This window comes from Pelecanus crispus, chromosome 1 (assembly GCF_030463565.1).
Source record: "Pelecanus crispus isolate bPelCri1 chromosome 1, bPelCri1.pri, whole genome shotgun sequence".
Taxonomy (NCBI): domain Eukaryota; kingdom Metazoa; phylum Chordata; class Aves; order Pelecaniformes; family Pelecanidae; genus Pelecanus; species Pelecanus crispus.
The window spans coordinates 151318062-151330528 of NC_134643.1; the positions used below are offsets into that span (position 1 = coordinate 151318062).

At 38.0% G+C, this 12467-nt stretch overlaps 1 protein-coding gene across 1 annotated transcript in view; it reads left to right on the forward strand.

The window, feature by feature from the left end:
* OCA2 (OCA2 melanosomal transmembrane protein) overlaps window positions 1–12467 on the forward strand; it is a 200490-nt gene that overhangs the window by 49697 nt on the left and 138326 nt on the right. Inside the window, exons 9-12 of the mRNA XM_075723222.1 lie at window positions 8843–8914; window positions 9810–9875; window positions 10960–11016; window positions 12032–12156. Of these exons, the coding sequence (XP_075579337.1) occupies window positions 8843–8914; window positions 9810–9875; window positions 10960–11016; window positions 12032–12156 (320 nt within the window). The remainder of the gene's footprint in view (window positions 1–8842; window positions 8915–9809; window positions 9876–10959; window positions 11017–12031; window positions 12157–12467) is intronic.

The following is a 12467-nucleotide window of genomic DNA, read 5'->3' on the forward strand; positions in this document are numbered from 1 at the left end:
TGCTGGCTGGAGCAGAAAGCTCTCTGTAAAGGTAAAGTGAGTGCTGCAGTTTGCTGTACTATTCTTCATAGTGCATGGCTGTAATTCTGTATAGTTGTATTACCCTAATATTAACAGAAGGCTGAGAAAGATTCACACAGGGAAAATAAGATAGGTTTGCCCCTCACTTTTGTGATTTAGTCCATGTAATGTATTTACTAGAAATTCACAATCTCATTAGTCTTGAGGATGCTGAGATAACTGGGGAAATACAGATGGTGGCATCTTCTTCAGTTTCAGAAAACTTTCTGAAACTGAAAATATAATGAGGGTCTTGCAGTCCCCACAAATGATGCTTTTAGGACACAAAAACAAGGGTGTGTGTTGGGAATTATGTCAAGGCATGTGGAATGGAGGGAGGCAGCAAAGCCTGCTGAGATAGGTGCTGGAGGACTGGACTGACCCTCGCAAAAGGGTCTTGCAAGACTGAAAGCTTGCTGCCAGGCCAGCCTGTCGATATACAATGACTTTGGTCATGTCAGCCCACAGTAGTGGTCTTGGTTATCATCTTCCAGGTAGCAACGTTAGTCCTTTACTGGCTCATCACCAGATCTCTCTACTTTAGTCATATACCAAACGTTTTTTGTAGCTAAAATATTACAGGAGTGAGGTGCCTTGGCACATAAAAATGATCACCATCCTGTCTTTCCACAGGATGGCACTTTCTATTAATCTGACCTGACTTGAGGTTCTGATTTACAGAACATCAGCTCATTCATCTCTGTGTGCCTCTATCCTATTTCACATTAAGACAAAGCCCCCAAATTCATAGCAAATAAAAAGACTCACTTTTAAAATTTGACTCTGAGGGGCTTTCAAACTATAAGATGTTACTGGATATTCCCCTTTTGGTGTTTTCTGGAGGTGTATAAAAATAATTTTCTAACATCAGCACCATCCCAACAGGTAGATGCTGGAAAACATCCACCTGTGGCTGTAATGATATAGATATGGCAGACTCCTCTTTTTTGTATGAATCGGATAGAAATATTTACTAGGTATGACGCTATACCTTTTTAACCCTAGTTCTCATTAGCAATATTCTGAGGTGGGAGGTTACTTCAAAACCAGACTCAACTTAGAAGTCAAGCAGTCATTTCAACCCTCATTATAAAGGAATAAACCCTCTCTGGATCCTCTGGCCGACATCTGTACAGATGTTTTTTCACTCCTTCCTTCCTGGCTCTATGCTCTTTTATCCAGCTTTGCTTTTCCCCCAAGTTTCCAAGGCATGACAATATAAGGGTATCAATAGTCTTGTTCATCTCATACAGTAAGGATATGTTTATCCTTGCATCATTCGAGGGCTACTTTGAACTAGGTAATTCAATGTTCCATATCAGCATGAAGCTTTAGCCCATCCAGTTTTCTCTACAAACAGCAAGCAGTGGTATTGCTGAGGAAGAAAGCTCATAGACAGTGAAAAGATTGCAGATTGTGCACACTGTTCATTCAAAGCCTTTGATAGAGCTATGGAGTAACAAATACCTTTGCAGAATCTAGAACTGGCTTATAGATTTTTCTACATAGAAGGAGGGAATGAATTAATCAGATAATTTATTCACAGAAAATAATTTGATCTCCTTAAGTCTCTCTCTCTCTCTCTTTCCTTCTGTGCATTGTGTTTTATATATAGAAAGAATTGATGTCAGCTGGTGAAAGTTAATGTAATTATTTAATCATAGAATTTCAGGGCTATCTTTCCTAGACAAAACTCCCAGGTTATCCCTACGTTGTATTTTTTAGCCTGTTCAGTCAACATACCATAGGAATAAAAGTGAACTAACACAGGTGTTAAATTGTCTTGGATACCATATAGTATTAGTTTTAATCACCTTCTATTTAAGATAATCATCTTGTGCAGTGCCATCTTATATTTTGAAGCATTGCGTTAGGAAGTGGCAAATTGCTGCCTTCGGTACCTTGCCCTAAGGCAGGGTTGTTTATACCATGACTTTCTCCACTGACATTGAATCAGAACAAGTAATTTGGCATACTATCTGGGTGAAAACAGGTATTGTAGCAGAATGTCATAGATGGGTGCTTTCTCACCTTGGGGTTGTGTAGATGTTCTTCAGGAGTCACAGAGATTGCTACAGAATCTAATGTTTCTATTTAAAAAAACCCAAGCCTTTTAGGGTTGGGAATTTGTCTGTAAAAAGAGCTTATTGAATATATATTGAATGTTATTTTCAGAGTTACATGGATCAGTCATTTATTGTGTAATTAATAGGAATACATGTTAGTACTAAAATATGCAGCTAATGTTTCCAAGTCCAAAGACCTCTCCAGTCTATGCTCTTAACTGATCTTGGGCACATATTTCATGCATATGGTAGTACTATTATACTGAATCACCATTGAATTCTTGTAAAAATGAGTAAGCTGTTGGTCCAGGTTGGTTTTTTTTTTTTTTCCCCCAAGCAAGGCATACTTATGTACAATGATGTGGTTTTGACATTTTTTGACTTACAAAAAAGAGATTAATAATAAGATTTTCCAAAAATTTAACCTAATGTAAAGTCATATTTTATGATTCGCATGTCTGCATATATAGAAACCATATCAATAGTGTCCTAATCTGCAGATGAAGATATAAATAGCTGTTCTTGCTGTCACCAATCTTTGTGATGTTTGTTGTCATTTTGGAATCCTTGGCGTGCATCACCTTTCAGCAGCTGTACTCTATGTGCTTGTCTCAAGAGCTGCTTTAGTCCATCCCTGAATACTGCATCAGTGTAAGTCATAGTTTCTAAACCATGTCAAGCAACTCCTTTTTGCTTCATTAAAATCCCTACAGAATTTTCTTGCTATTGCTTAACTAAGTAATTCTAAGGCAATTAATTTTCTGTTATCATTCATTTTGCACTAGCTGTTGAGACACATCCCCTGTGAGGGGTTCCCATGTGCTGGGAAGAGTGCCCCGCAGCTGAAGAAGCTGCAGAACTGCTTCTGCAGAGCTCGTGTAGGGAGCAAACTGAGGGGAGGAGGGTGAGGAGGTAAAGCATTAGCTGCCATCGCCAGCTGAAGGGGAGGTATGTGGCTATGCCTTCACTAACTGGGACTGGTTAGATGGTCTCTTTAATATAGGTGAGCATGAAGAAAATCAAGTAAATATGGCTGGCTCCATTGACCTTCCTTTTCTGCTGCTCTGATCTCATCTATAACTGACTATAATGTGTATTTCTAGTCTATTGCTTTATCGTCTGTCCAAATTGTGCAATTTGCTGGAAGTAAAGCAAATTCTCATGAATTGAGAATTTGATGCTGTTCAGCTTTGAAATGGATCTACTGCAGGGCAGAGTTCAAAGTATTGCAAGGCTTTTTTTAACCCTTGTTGTTTTCTAACATCAGCCCAAATTTTCATTTATGTTGCTTGACAGAGTTAGGAAAAATTACCTAAATTAGTTAGCTAAATTGCCATTGTTTTTCTGCACATTGCAGTTTTGATTTCAGCTTCTGATGCCAGTTTCAGGCTTCTGTGTTTATTTTCCAAACCATAAATGGATCAAATATTTGTAACATGAAAGACTGAAGTTTTGTCTGTATCCTGCTAAAACAGCTGAAATAGTCCAGGGGAATGCAGATGACCAAAATTTATAAAGTACGTGACAGCAAACGATAAGATAATCTCTGTCAGGGGATCTGACTGAGGACTACACTTCCAGAGGCAGTCAGGCTAATACTGTCTTGGTTATCTTTAGGAAAAACAAACTCTTTGTCTTTGAAAAAAACCTCTTCCACTGCTGAGGATTCTTTTAAGCAAATGAACTCTTATTAAAACATAAAAAGGAATAGATACAAAACATAAAGTCAGGAAAAAAGCTATCCTAGAGGAAATTTTACTTCCTTCTCTCCCTCCATGTCCTCTGTGAATAAAGAATCGAACTAGAGACTTTATAAAGTCTAAGAGGGATTTTGCTGTTGATTTTATAGGGAAGGTTTCAGCTACTCTGGAGACAGGTGGAAAATTCATAAAACACGTATGTGGATATAGGCTCGGGAATAACTGCCTCCTGTTGAAATGCAGCAATGCTGCCACTCTATCAAATGAAAATTAATTTCTCAGTAAAAGTAGTTGTTTAATGCAACAGGCTTCAGTGGAGAAAAAATGGGTAAGAAACGAATTGAGGCTGCATTTGAAGCTTTACATGAAAGTCACTGACAGTCATCTTTCAACAGTCATTTATCACTTATAAAGAAGGACTTGTGGAAATAAAATATTTGGTATGATGTATCATTTATCAAGTATCTTCAGAAGCACATTTTGGAAATATGCATGCCCGGTATTTCAGCTGGGAAATGTATGCTCTGAAATAGCATACAGGTCACCATTCAATTGGCTTCTAAATAATTTCCTTTTACCTCCTGGAGCACTGTACAAGATGAAGTGTTTGGAATTCTGAATCATTTTTATAACAGTGCTGTTGCAGTCTACCAAAAGATTTGACAAACTCTGTGCAAACATTCCAAAGCACTTTCAGGTAGATGAAGAAATTTAAATCTGGAGAAGATCTAGGTTGTCTAAATCCAGTTTGCGTTATAGCTCTGGAAATGTATATTTTTAATTAATATCAAGCACAAAGACTTGTGGCATAAATGATTTGGGTTGCTTTCATTTCTTACTTTAAAATTAACTCCTGAGTTAGGAGAATAGAAACTGCCATACAAAACCAGCATTCAGCACATTGTGTTTATCACACAGCAGGCAATCATGAGACAAACTTTCTACAGATAATTATGAAATGAAATTGCTATAGAAGCTTTTCCTAATCTTTGACCATTCTGATTTGACCCTGTAGCATGACCCTATAATGTTGCTATCACCACGCCTACGTTGTTGATGTTATTTTTAATAGCCTCCATTGTTGCAGTTTTGGGTGTTTTCATTACTTATATAAAATTCTGTAAATATCCATTCCCTTTTTTGACATCTTTTCAACTCTCAGCCTTTTGATATCCTGTATCAGTGAGCTCTACATGCATTGTAAAGAGTGAAATCTGGGCTGCATTGTTTTCAGTAGCAGTTTGTATTGAGATAACAGTCCCTATGTAAAAGGCAAGCACCATCCTTTGCTGTTTCATTAAGTCAGCACTGCTAGGCATTCTTCAAACAAAAATAAAGATGATGTTGATGGTGAAGATGCCCCTTCTGTGAAGAGATTATAAGGTTTGTAATTGGGCTGGGAGGTGGGGAGCTCTAGCTTGGAAACTGATAGACTAAAACCTTTGTATCTTCCCGGTCTGTTCTGCCTTTTTTGTCTCAGTGGCCATTGCTTGTTTTTTTAAGAAACCTTTCCAGGAAACGAGGCAAGGAACTTTTATAATAAGTGCATTGTACAGAGTGTGCTAAAACTGACTGAATCATTGAAATGTGGGGATCCAATTGTGGGATGGAAGAAATGAGTGAGAAGAAATTAGAGGTCACTTTGGCATGTAGCTTTGAACAGAATGAGAATGGATGGAGCATGTGAGGAGGTATTTCTGTGCAAGAGACTGGAAACAGAAATAAAACTCTGAGTTGCTTCAGGAGGCCGTAACCAGTTATCTCTGACACCAGAAGTCTACTTACAGTGGCTGGATTTACCAGTGCTTAGGGTTGTAGCCCTGGACTTACTGCCGAGTTTGGTCGCTCTTGCTACTGAAGTAGCTTTTGGTCCATGATTTCCTTCTGCTTCCATTCCTAGCTTGTAAAATGAAAACTCTACCCAGTCAGGCTGATACAGCCAACCCACATTTATGATCTTATAGGCAATTCCTATCTGAAAGAGAAACTTGGTATGAATCAGGGTTCTTTTGTTTTAATCATCTTTGCTTACTAGGGAAGTTGCAAAGGTAAGCACTTTCTCAAGCACGAGAAGGATCAGATGAGTACAGATGATTCTCACTTCATCTTTATAAATGTCTTTAGAGTCAAAAGTCCACCAAATCTCCCAGCTTTCCTGGGGTTTAATCCCTGTGTTAATTTATTTCTGAGCTCTTTCAGTTCTGTACCTGAGCTTTTGTTTATGGATACACTCTGAGATTCATCCTGAAATTATTTTCATCCTCATTCCAGGCTTTGAAAGGGTTTGGATCAGGTCCATACTATTTTCCAAAAGAATAATAATGGAGTTTTACTTAATATAATGCCCTCCAAATGTGCATTAGATGGAACTGTGGTTCAAAGAGTGTCACAGCTTATAACCTGTATCTCTTAATTTATGCATTTGTAAACTTTTAAAAATGCCTTTACAAATATGGTATTTGTTTGGGGTTTGCTTTACGTGAAAAGAAAATCAGAAAGTAATCCATTCTTCCCAAAGCTCCCCAAATCTCGACTTTACATGTGGAATATTTACATGTCTCGGAGTTTTCGGAAGTGTGCTTTCTAGGCTTTATTTTACTGTATAACTTCTGCTTCGTAGTTTGCTGGAATGAAGACTTGTACATTTGACAAGTTTTTTGGAATAGAGCTTTGCACCTGAATAGTCTTTGTTCATTCTTCAGGATATACTTTTGTATATCCTTCCTGAAAAATCACCAGGATGAAGGAACTGACAGATGACTCTATTTGTACAACAATTTTTCCCATTTTTCTGCAGAAATTAAAGCAAATTTCACCCACAGGTGACAGCAAACTCTTGGAAAATGAAAATGCAGTCAACACAATGTATGCAATTGAGTATACAATTGTGACAGCAAAAATGCTTATGTGGAAATCTAAAGCAAATCAAATCTCAGAAAATGCATGGTATCTTTCTGAGAACTGCAAAAGAGCTATCTAACATGGATGGTGATTAGACGAGGAGAAAGTCTCCAGTCTGAGAATGGCTGAAGATTCCCCAGTAGCTTACCCTTGAACTTACTTTACCTAATAAGAAGCTGATCTCCTTCCCTAACTGGTATCTCTGCTTCATGTCTTTTATTGGAGAGAACTGTAAGGCCTAATTGCTGCACCTGTTGTCAGCCACAAGAACACTCAAACATTATCAAATGCTCCTCACCTCTGCAGCATCAGAAGGGCCATATGTGTGCATTCATATCAACACTATGAAACTGGAAAGCAAAGATGAAGCAGTGACTTATCACACACATTTCTGCGGGAGCTGGTGGGAGCTGTGATCTGTGCTATGTACTTTTAGGTCATTAGGACATAAAAACCTTGGTCTGATTTCCTGCTTTATCGCTATTAATAGGTTATTCTCCAGTGCATTTTGAAGAAAAATATAGGAGAATGAGACAGATTTTTCTTTTGACTCCTAAATTAGTCATTTATATATTTATTTTTCTAGTAATGTGGTAAATTGCTTAGTTGTTTACCACTACTGTTAAAAATTTATGTTCAAGGAGAAAAACCAAAGCCACTCATTCCTTTTTTCTTTTCCTTTACAAGCAGGCAGGAGGGCCTTGAGATGTCCACATCTTGTTGTTTCTTATCAGCAAAATATTTCTTATGAAATTAGCAGCAAATTAAATATTTTAGACTGCCTTATTTCTTTCAGACTTGTGTCTGAATAATATTTAAGCACATTAATAGTAAATGCTGTTAATTAGATTTGGTCTTTTGTAGTGTGATTTTCCTTAATTACATTCTTACTTTAACGGAGTTATTTTACACATTCTGTGATCTTCCAGACATGGTGGATTAAATAACTACAAATGAGCACTTGGAGGAAAAAGCACATTTTCAGGACATGCTTGCTTTTACACTTTCTCCTTGAAAATTTTAAGTGCAGTTTATTCATTAGATACATAGACGTGGACATATATCCATATAGTATAGTAACTGTTGCAGTATTAAATGAATGTCTGTGTTGTGGTCAAGGTTTGGATGTTATTTTCAGATGCATTGTTTGTATGCTGGAGAAACATTAGAGATGAAGGAGAAGAACCATTCAAGGCTAGGTTGTCTATAAAGTGGTGAAGGCAGCTTTTTAGGAACTGAGGAGACTGAGGCAAAGGTGTCCAGCAGATTTTAGGTGGAGTATACGGTTTTCTTGAAGGCAAAACACTTTGTACAGAAAATGCTGATGTAAAAAAACACTTCATGAAGGAAGAAAACTCTGTGTGTGTGAGACAGAAAGCAGGTGCACAGGCTTGACATATCTATCTGTGCCCCAGACCACAAACTGGATATGGAAACTCAAAGTCTATTATATCTGTGTATGTACTGAAATTATTACTTTACCCTTAATTGGTTTAGTGCTGGACTTGGTAGTGTTAGGTTAATGGTTGGACTGGATGATCTTAAAGGTCTTTTCCAACCTAAATGATTCTATGACTCTGTGATTCTATGTGTAGGGTATAACTGCCCCAGGTCTGAGCTATTTGCTTGGGAATTGCTTTGTAGACACTGGAGATGAACAAGCACCTATAAAGAATGAAGTGGGTCACCTCCTGGGCATGTGTGTTCTTCCCATGGGCTGTGAAGGGAAGCCAACAGGACTAGGCTTTTTGATCCCTAAGTTAGGGAAGATGAATTGCTTTCCTTCGTGGGTCACCTGTTGGGAAATATAAGAAAGTGGTGCTGAAGTCTCTAGTCTGCCTTGAGATCAGAGCTGAGACTTCATAGCGGGGTTTTGCACAGGCATGGCTTTTTTTTTTTTTTTTTTTTTTTAAATAACATCCTATAGTGAGGCAAAGTAATCAGCCATTTCTGGTCAGGTCTTCTTCAAGGTGGGTGGGGTGGAATAAGGAAAAAAAACCCAAACAAACCAAGAAAAGAATCAACTACAGGAATTTTTATCCTTTCCCCTCCTCCTTTTTAATAGCAGAGAGATGTTTAGAGGAGTCTCTGGTCAATTCTTACCCTTTGTTGCAGATTGTTCACAGGACCCTTGCAGCGATGCTGGGCTCTTTGGCAGCTTTAGCCACCTTAGCTACTGTTGGGGAGGTAAGTTATCAAACTGCAAGTGCTCATGTTGTTTCTGGGTATGATATCATAAATTTCCGTGTTTTCCCTGTTGTGACTGAGCACATGACAGAGCAGTGATTTTTAAGACAGAGAGATGGTAGGGCAGGTATTGGGATGGGGAAGCATCTTGGGGAAAACAAGTCAGCCTAGGGTATAGACAAGAAGAATAGAAAAAAGTCAGTTGATGCTATTTTGTTCTGATTTGCAGGAACCTGAGTACAACCATTTTCAGCTTAATTCAGAATTACTTTAACACTGTTATTTTCAGTAATGTTAGGTTACCAAGCAAACCTAAATGAAAATACATCGCCTTATACACCCTAAATAACTACACCTCATGCTTACACCTCCCAATCTTTTTGTTTCCCCCCGTGCCTACTCTTAGTTGATATTTAGTGAAACCTCTGATTGATTTTCTCTGTTTTTCTCATACTTGGTCACCACATCATTGCTCTGTTCCCTTAAATTCCCTCCAGTTTGTGCACAAGTGAAGCAGTATGCTTGTGTTCTCTGACCAAAAAGGAAGCTTGGGTGTACCATCTAATTTGGTTATCTTTTATTTCTGTAATGATACATAAGGAACAACTAGATAAACCAATAGTCTAATGTAGGCTTTTGATAATGACCCACTTAGGATGCCAGCAGTACTTTAAATTATTATTATTATTATTATTATTATTATTATTATTAGTAATAATAATAGTAAAAATGGCAATATTAAAGAGCCCTTTTTCTGTACCTTATAGGAACACTTATTAATTTCCATCATAGTTTATTTAAAAGGTTCATCAATTAAGTGGAGTTTATATTTCGTAGCTAATCACAAGTTAGGTGTTTCATGGCATTCACTGGTAATTGTATTTTTTGATTGCAGAGGCCAAGTATGGTCAAAGTGGTGGAGTGGATTGATTATGAGACACTGGCACTGCTGTTTGGAATGGTAACTAAAAAGTATCTTTTGCTCTAAATGTGCTGAAATGATCACATTCAAAATAGAGATGTTTCCCTTTTAAACATTTTGTTAATTGTACTTTAGTGAGACATGTTGTGATGAAAATTTGGGCCTTAAGAGACTTATCAAAAAGGAGGATGATCAGACCTCTGAAGGAGCCTTTTGAAAACGTTGATAATTTTCTACATTTTTAAAAATCTGTAAAATCATCTTGGTAACATACTAGAAATATCTTTGAGATGTATAAGTGGAAAGACCTGTTTAAGTGCCAAGCATTATCACTCTTGTTTATCTTGTTAATTTTGTTTACTCAAAACCTTCCTCAAACACACTCTGCTGAAAAAGTAGTTTTCTTTGTCTTAGTCAGTGCTATGTTTGGAGCAAAAAAAAAGCAAACCAGAAATGGAGGAGAAATATCTGATTAGATTATAATAATATATTATTTTAATCACTTTGCCCAGAGCTACTTATGGTAAAAAGAGTTGTCCAAGTGCTATTAAGCTCTAACACAAAATATACAATATACAGAGTCAAAATTACAATTATCTGTTGCCATTCTGAGCTTTTCTTATTTCCTGACACTGCTCCCTGTTCCCAGCCTTCCCCACAGAAAAAGAAAGTGGGAAAAAAAAAATCTGTTGGGAGCAAAGATGGAAGGACAGGAAACCTCTCAGAAATGTGGGAAAATGCAAGTAATTCTTGGAGCCGCTATCTTCTGCAATCTGTAGAGCATTACTGCAGAAAGCAAACACACTTACTGTTTTTTCTTGATTAATGACATAAGGGAGATACATTGAGTACTTAATGTATGATGCCCACTTAGTCACTACAAAAAAAATTCAACCAGACTAGTATGACATTTACAGGCTGTTTATGTTAGGAACTAAATTTCACCATATGATGCATTAACAAGAGATATCTGGCAGCTGTAGTGGATACCCTAATATGAAGGTGATCAGATTATCGAAGCTGTATCAGATAAGAAGGACTTTTGTCAGGATCACAAAATACATTGCTTTGTTTTTGTGTAATAATTCAGTTGCAAGCTATTGTCTTCTTCATCTTTTGGTAGATGGTTTTGGTGGCTATATTTTCAGAGACTGGATTCTTTGACTACTGTGCAGTAAAGGTAGGCTTGTTTTGGTACTCTTAATTATTACTGGATTAATCAGGTTAGTATTTAATCAGTTCTGTTACACCAAGCACTATCTTTGAAGAACCTTTCTTAGGGCACTGTATACTTATCACATTAGAAATGACAGAGGCCAACTTGTAATTTTGGAAAATCTCTTAGGGATGAAAGGAAGCCCTTAAGGCAATTCTGTTTCTACAGGAGAAAGGTAAAGGCGCCCAGCAGGGTACACAAGCATATGGATAAAGCTGAGTTATTCCACTGGCTACCCCAGGACTGCAGTTCCCTGTAACTGAAATCTGTATTTATGCCTGGCAGTGGGAGAGAGGAAATATGGGAACTATCATTGGCTTTACGATCACACATGAAAAATGGCCACAGACCTTTGCACAGTAGCAGAACCAAAGATTACAAGAAAAGGGTAGCTCAGATGGATTGGTTATAAAGCAAGTATTGCCCATGGTGAGGGACTCCACCTGCTGCAAAGCCTAATTTTCTTGAGAAGGGTGGAAAGAAAGAAAACAAAAGTGATGAGGAGGACTGCTTTGAGCATAGAACCCCTGAACAAAACATGGGTGGACACAACCCCTGCCTACATAGGTACACAGACTGTGTAGCCCTGGCAGTGCTGCTCTGAGGATGGGGAAGGTGTCCCAGCGTGTGGAGGGGGTGGGAGGTCTGAGCCGTGTTAGTCCACCTGGACATGCAGGCAGAAGATGGGGGCTCAGCCTTGCTCCTGCCACAGACCCCCTTCGTGTCTGGCAGCGGAGCATGGTGTCTCTTCAGCTTTGTTTCTTTCTCTGCATGGTGGAAATGTTTGCCCACTTCCGCGAAATGTTTTCTTACTAAGTTAATTAGTATTGGAGAGGGAGCTGTTGGAGGTGCATGGAGTAGTAAATGCTCTGAGCTCACTGTTGCGTCATCTTTGGTGAAGTTGTTTTATCTATAATTTTTTGAAAACTAAACTGGAGTAATCTAGTCCCTTAATTTTGTTTCTATTTGGTTTTATTAGGCTTATCGATTCTCTAGAGGCAAGGTGTGGGCCATGATTACGTTTCTGTGCCTCATTGCTGCAATTCTTTCTGCATTTTTGGACAACGTTACCACTATGCTTCTCTTTACTCCAGTAACCATAAGGTACTTTATTGTTATGGTTTTGGACTTGGTCTTTGATAGCCAGAAATCAGTAGTAGGCATGTGTGCAAAATGCTTGTTTGGACTTTTTTTGATCATCTAAATGGAAATTGAAACTTCAAATACTCCTATTGTAGTAGGGTAAAGAGCTAACATTTTCAAAAGGATCGGTTGCCTTTTCCCTTTGTGAGTCCATATCTGAAGCCTGTTATACTGTCTTTGCAGCTAATTATTCTGGTTTGTCTCCATATCAGAACTGCAATAGCATATTGCACCAAATGCTCCCTGGTAGATGAAACATTTTCCTGTAAGCA